The sequence below is a fragment of the Vitis riparia genome, chromosome 18, assembly GCF_004353265.1.
Source record: "Vitis riparia cultivar Riparia Gloire de Montpellier isolate 1030 chromosome 18, EGFV_Vit.rip_1.0, whole genome shotgun sequence".
In the NCBI taxonomy this organism is placed as follows: Eukaryota; Viridiplantae; Streptophyta; class Magnoliopsida; order Vitales; family Vitaceae; genus Vitis; species Vitis riparia.
Window position 1 is genome coordinate 31081420 of NC_048448.1, and position 7115 is coordinate 31088534.

Genomic DNA, 7115 nt, shown 5'->3' on the forward strand with positions numbered 1-7115 from the left:
GTGATTCTTTTAAAAACAAGTCCAATAAAAACACTACCTAACACACTATTACTTATTCACTATTTTATTTTCATTCATTTTTATTCTAAAAATAAATTCTTAAATTTAATTTCTAGGAAAGTAATTACCCATAATTATTGTTACATTAACTTTTTGGATGTAGAGAATCATACCTAATAAAATAAGTAATTATTTTTATCTTGGCTTTTTGAAAATAGAAAAAAATTTCCTAACAAAAGTAATATAAGTTATTATTTGTAACATGACCATTTTAGGATGAAGCTAATTTTAGCAAAATGTTTATAAATAATTATTTGTACCATGGCAAGATCCAAAGTGGGTAATTCCTAAAAAAAATAATTACAAGTAATTATTAATTTGGACCATAACTTTTCATAGAGAGAGTACATACTGTGCATTGTCCTCTTGGGAGAGAGAGGGGGGAAAAATGACAAAGTCTTTTTTAGAGAGAGAAAGAGAGATTCCTAACAAATGAGGGAGAGATTTAGAGATGTGGCTTTTGGGGGAGATTTTTTTTTTAATATTATTATTTTTATAATTAATCTTATTTTCCTTTTTATTATTTGAAAGAATAATAAAATTAGAAAAAAAAAAAGTCGTTATTTTTTTGTTTTCACATCTCTGTCTTATATAAATGTAGTGGAGGTGCATGGAGGTGGCTTTGTAAAGGTGATCAAAATGAAGAGCGAAACAGGTGAAGATTACAGGACGGAGCTCCTCCATCAGACGCGGCCGGAGGCTGAGTCATGGCGGCTCAATCTCAGAGAGTTCCGGCTGCCGGAGCGGAGCTCGGCCGACCCGCCTTTCAGTTTGAAAGGCCTTCTTCATCACATGACTCCAAGTATGCATGATTTTGCTGTAAATCTCTTGTTATTTTATGTAGTTAGTTTGATGCGATGGTCATGAGCTTCTGCAGTCAAGATGATGAACTTTCTTTGATTTTTTTGGGAGTTTCAGAGACGTTATTTGGGAGTGATGGAGACTCCTTTTGTTTGAAAGAAAATGTATACTTACAAGAGTTTTCTCTCATTTTTCCTTTTTGGTTTTCTTTCCATGGATTCCATCAAAATTTAATGAAGCTATATTTCTTCATGTCAAGCTACATCCTTCCTTCTTCTTCTTGTTTTTTTTTTTTTTTTTTTTTGCATTTTTGGTTTTCATGAGATGTGTACTTATTCAAAATTTGCTCCAGTTATGTTTTAATGTGGAGATTGAGGGTCTTTTTTCTTTGAAGAAAAAATTGATCAATTCTGTAGATCCTTAGGCTATGTAATTTAGTTTAGAGAAATAAAATAAAGAGGAAAATAGAAGAAAAATAAATAAATAAATGAACTAAACGTAATTAACTTTAGTCTTCTTCAACCTCTGAATATTAGTATTTGTTCACATTCCTATTCCTATGAAATGAAAACAAATATCATTTCTAGCTAAATGATATGGTGGGTTATTTTTGGATTCCATATTCGAATATCGAATGTTTTTTAGCCCCAAATGTTGACGTTTTTTACGTCGTCATTGTTTCCTTTTTTTCTTGTAGTGTTCATTCTAGAACGAGATAAGATGCTGGGTCAGTGTTAAGTAATTATATAAAGTATGTTATTATTATTATTATGGATGTAATTAAGTAAAGAATTTGGAAAATAATGGCCTCATTTGCATCTCAGATTCTCTGAATTCTGTACTATATGACTCAAAGGCTTAGAGGCTTTAGGAAACTTCCTTCCCCCCGCCCCTCCACCCACCCCAACCCAACTTTTGGGTACAAAGAATAACTTTATGTCTACTCCTTTAGATTTGGAAATTTGGGAACAAAGGAAATCTCCCTGTGATTTACTGAACATTTATTATGGAAAATGGTAGTCCACAACCCTCCAGACAGCAGCAAACAACCTTCAACATTGGATATTGCTTATTTTTAATCCATCTTGATGGAATGTTGTTGGGTCTGTTTCTTCATTATTGTAGGGAAAAAGGGCAAGGTTGCAGAGTATTACAAGAAGCAGGAAAGGCTCCTTGAAGCATACAATGAGATGGAAACCATTAATTCAATGGGTTGTTTGCCTGGCCGTCTTACTGAGGTTCATCATCTTTCTTCAAATTCAAGCTGAGATTTGGGAGAACCAAACAGGGCATAATTGTTGAAGACTAAATCCACAATTTGTGAACTTTTCTTATGTTTTTTTTTTTCCTCTTGTAGGATGAACTGAAGCAGCTTGAAATGAATGAGAGGATGGCCATTTATGCATCCAACATAGCTAATCTTGTGCTTTTTACTGCAAAAGTTTATGCTTCTTTTGAGAGCAGATCATTGGCGGTTATTGCATCGACTCTCGACTCCTTCTTGGATCTCTTGTCTGGGTTTATTCTCTGGTTCACTGCCCATGCCATGAGAACACCGAACCAGTATCGCTATCCCATTGGAAAGAAGCGGATGCAACCGGTGGTAAGTCATCAAAATGCTAATTCATCTCTTCAAAAATTTGTTAAAATAGCACTTCAGAAGATTAGACACACTCAATTTTAGTATATGATTTGAGTTCTGAGATATCTGTGAAAAGAAACTTGTGAAAGAAATTCTAATCATGTGGTAGGAGAAAGGATATGAGCCATGGAAATGAATCAAGTCTGTAGATTTCTTGGACAAACAATTCAATGAACTGCTCATTTGGTAGAAGATAAGCTCTAGGACAAGCAGCTTTTCCTCTGAACTGGAAGATGCACATTGGATTTTTCGGGTAATGCTAATTGATCTATGAAAAAGACGAAGAAAAAAATACTGGGTTCAAGGACAAAATGGAAATCCAGTCAAAAGAAAGTATGAATTAAACCTCTAGGAATTTGTTCTTGAAATCATTTTGCAAAATAGCAATTGGGTTTTGTCTATGCAGGGGATCATTGTCTTTGCATCAGTAATGGCAACTCTTGGATTACAGATACTGCTCGAGTCTGTTCGGCAACTCATTTCAGGGGTACGTGCCTCTAATCTTTCTCTTCTGTTCTCTATATAGGGCTGCAAACTGACTTGAAAAATCTGAGTTGAGGGAGCAAATATTCGTAGGCAGGGCAAGGTTCCCACTCTGGTTTAATTGGAATTTTATATGATTCTCAGATGTGCTATGTTACCTAGGCACAACTGTTATGCAACATAGAATAGCAGGCTGTCAATAGTCATATGCAAAGGCCAGTCATGTACTGATCTTGGTCAGTCAGATTTTCTAGGGAAGCAAACAGTTTATGTTATTTACTTTGGAAAGAATTTTAGCCAATGTGCATGAAAAATTTGTGCTGTTTAATTAATGGTTGCTAATGCTCTCTACAGTTTCGTTCAAAAATGGATGGTGAGAAGGAAAAATGGATGATTGGGATTATGGTTTCTGTCACAGTAGTGAAGTTTGTGCTCATGGTCTACTGCCGGAGGTTCAAGAACGAAATAGTTAGCGCCTATGCTAAAGACCATTTCTTTGATGTCATCACAAACTCCATCGGTTTAGCAACCGCAGTCCTGGCTGTTCATTTCTACTGGTGGATTGATCCTGTTGGCGCTCTAATAGTGAGTTCACAACCATTTAAATGTCCTTTACAAATGCTGCTTCTTTTTGGATATGTTTGGTTACCGAAAAGTACAAGCAAAGAAAAGATTTTTTTTTAAAATGATTTTCTTATGTTCGATTGTATTGCCGATAAGGATGAAACTTATATATTTCCCTCAAATTTTTGAAGAACCAAACATAGCTTTAGTGATGGTTCATGATGATATCTTTTATTGTCAACCTAGATTGCAGGATATACAATTGGTACCTGGGCGAAGACCGTCATTGAGAATGTGTGGTCACTGATTGGAAGAAGCGCACCACCGGATTTCTTGGCAAAACTAACCTATCTCATATGGAACCACCATGAAGATATCAAGCATATTGACACAGTGAGAGCATATACTTTTGGTTCTCATTACTTTGTGGAGGTAGACATAGTGTTGCCAGAAGACATGTTCCTTGGCCGCGCACATAACATCGGTGAGACTCTCCAAGAGAAGCTAGAGCAACTACCTGAAGTAGAACGTGCATTTGTACATATAGATTTTGAGTTTACTCATAGGCCCGAGCACAAGACAAAGGTATGATGATGATGATGATGCTGAGCCAAGTTTAGGATTTTTGGATGCATAGGAGATCTTAAATAACTTGCCAATGGAGTGCATATGCATGTCATGTGATGGTTTTGTCTTTACTACGTAATGATGTCTATATATACAAATTTTCACCTTATTGTTTAGATATTGAGTTGTATCAAAGAAGCTTCTTAAATGTAGAGTTTTATGCTCATTATTGACAACTTTTGTTTGTGATAATCCTCCCCATGTATTTTGGATTTTCCTCCTCATTAATCTTTATCATGTGAGATGATGAAATTGTTTGTTAAGAGCTATTGCTCTTACTACCTTTATGGAAAAGAAGAAGACTGTTTGGTTCTCGGAAAAATTGAAGGATAATGCATGAGAAAGAAAATAGAGAAGAAAGGAAAAACGAAAAAAAAAAAAAAAAAGAAGAAAAATAAAAAATAAATTTAAAATCATTAAATTATTTTTATATTCTATTTCAAACTTATTTCACTTATTTTAACTATTCGAAATAAAAAATTAAATAATTTAAAAATATATAAATTTCTAACTAATTTTAATTATATTTATTTATTTATTTTTATATTTTTCATGAGAAAACCAAATATGAGAAAATCAAATTTTTTTTCGGTTTTTAGTACTTTCTAAGAACCAAACATAACCAAAAGGTTTATGAAAAATACTTTTTGAATGATCTTGAGATTAGCCATTGTTATTTGATAGTTGGTAACGAGAGCCCATCAAAGCACTTTTATTTGTAGCATTTTTTAGAATCATTTAACTAATTGCTAAATTATATTGGTAGAAGCAAAAAGTACTGCATGGCAGTTAAACTAGTAAGTGTTATATTGGTAGAAGCAAAAAAATTATGTTATATCAAGTTTAAATACTGAATTTAATTTGATCATTTTAAAGTGAGATAATGATCTAATTTTTGTCAAAAAGCGTTTTTAACCTCCTTTCAAGATCAATCCCAATTAAACTTGGAGTCAAATTATGACTAATCATTTGAATGATTACTTTTTAACTACACAAATTTCATCCATTAAATTTTTTAGAAAATTAAAATTCTTTCTTTATTTGTTGTTCTCTTATCAATGTCATGGTTCACTTGATAGTAGGAGAGGGGTTGGCCAAGTCGGCCTAACCCGTATACTAATCTTCTACTCATAGCTTCATGAACAAGGATAGTTGAGGATAACTTCGAGTCAATAAAGGACAAAATAATATGCACTTTCAAAGTCGGATTTGTTATAAACAAATGTTATGTTGTTAGCCAATACGTCTAATTTTACCTTACATATCTCGTTTCAATAAAAACAAAAATAGTTTACTTTAATCATTATTCATTGTTTTATTATTTCTCAAACTTTCATCCAAAATTCTCTCTCTCTCTCTCTCTCTCTATATATATATATATATATATATATATATATTAATGATATCAATATTCTCATCAATATTGTGTTAAATTATATCAATTTTTATTATTTTCGACATTTTTATCCTTACATGAAGTAGGGTTAAAACTAGGGATGACAATTAGTCATGTTATATCGGGCTCGTGTTATTTAGAGGAAAGAGCAAAGAAACAAAGAGAGATTAATAAATAAAGAAATAGAGTATAAGAAGATTATGAAAGAAAATCAAAGTAATTAAAATAGTTTCTAGTGTATATTCAAATGAGATTTGCTTTTTCTTCGGTGAGTTTCTAGATTTATTAATGAAAGTATTATAATGTATATTCAAATGAGATTTGCTTTTTCTTCGTTGAGTTTCTAGATTTATTAATGAAAGTATTATAATGGTGTAAAAATATAATAACATAATAAATTTTGATGATGAAATTTTTGTAAGGAGGGAAGAGTGTAACATTCCCACCTTAAAGTCAAGGATATTTATGTAATTTGCAAATTAATTTTTTTAAAAAGGAAAAGGTGAGGGAAGAGTGTAACATTCCCACTTTGAATTTAAGGATATTTATGTAATATACAAATTAATTTTTTTAAAAAGATGAGTGAGATATTTTTGGTTTTGTAACCACTCACTATTTTTATCCCGCTCTAATTTCTCCTCATTATCAAAAATTGAAAAGACGAAATAGTGTATAAAAGCAAAAACCAAAAAGGAAAAGAAAATTTTAGTATAAAAGGAGATTAGGTTTAAATATTAAATTAAATTGAACATACAAAATGTTATAAATTGAATTGAATAAATTAGGATAATCATTGAATTCATTTTTGAGATATTTAAAAACTTATAATGTTTTAATTATGCTTTAATTATTTGAATCAATCGAGGACATGTGAAATAATCTTATAGCCCTTGGTTCTAAGTTCAGGGTGTCACATTTGGATTGTTAGATATACAATGAGGCTAATAAACAATATATAAATTAAATATCAATTTCCCTAAATATTTTACTAATAGACCTAAAATTAATAAATAAAAACTTATCACTAATATTTATTTTATTATAATTATTTTTCCAAAATAAAAAAAAAATTCTACATTGCGATTACTTTTCAAAATATACATCAAATTAATTTTTTAAGTCACAAAAAAAATAATATATAGACCCTAAAGTGGCATGAACGTACTACTTTAATGAATATTTTCAAAATAAATCAAGATTAATTTTTTTTTTTTTCAAAAAAGATTACTTTGATTGCAAGCTCAGATCGAGAAGTATATCTTAATATAAATGAAATGGATATTAATACAATACCATCAAATAATATATGTTTATATGCATGTGCATTATAACTTAAGTTTTATATAAATATACAATGGGTTTGGGCTTGGTTCTGTTGCTTTAGCCCTTAACCTAAGCTCGACCCAAATTTATATTGGGTTGACATTTTTTTGCTTAAGACAAGTCCAAATTTCAATTTAAGCCCAACACAAGAAAATCCGGCCCATCCTTGGGCCTTAAAACCCAGATACTAGAGCAATCGTTCCGCAGCGACAAGAGAAG

General features: G+C 31.4%; 1 protein-coding gene across 1 annotated transcript; it reads left to right on the forward strand.

Moving 5' to 3' along the window:
• Window positions 1-661: 661 nt before the first annotated feature.
• LOC117906117 (metal tolerance protein 9-like) lies at window positions 662-4369 on the forward strand. Its single transcript, XM_034819072.1, has 6 exons — window positions 662-862; window positions 1987-2099; window positions 2219-2464; window positions 2910-2990; window positions 3341-3571; window positions 3797-4369. The coding sequence occupies exons 1-6, from the start codon at window positions 700-702 to the stop codon at window positions 4139-4141; spliced, it is 1179 nt and encodes a 392-aa protein (XP_034674963.1). The 5' UTR covers window positions 662-699; the 3' UTR covers window positions 4142-4369.
• Window positions 4370-7115: the final 2746 nt, after the last annotated feature.

Excerpts from the sequence above, each read along its gene's own strand:
- LOC117906117 (XM_034819072.1), top strand. The coding sequence starts at position 700 with ATGAAGAGCGAAACAGGTGAAGATTACAGGACGGAGCTCCTCCATCAG. Across the intron at positions 863-1,986 it reads TCTTCATCACATGACTCCAA|GGAAAAAGGGCAAGGTTGCA; the intron begins GTATGCATGATT and ends TCATTATTGTAG. Across the intron at positions 2,100-2,218 it reads TGCCTGGCCGTCTTACTGAG|GATGAACTGAAGCAGCTTGA; the intron begins GTTCATCATCTT and ends TTCCTCTTGTAG.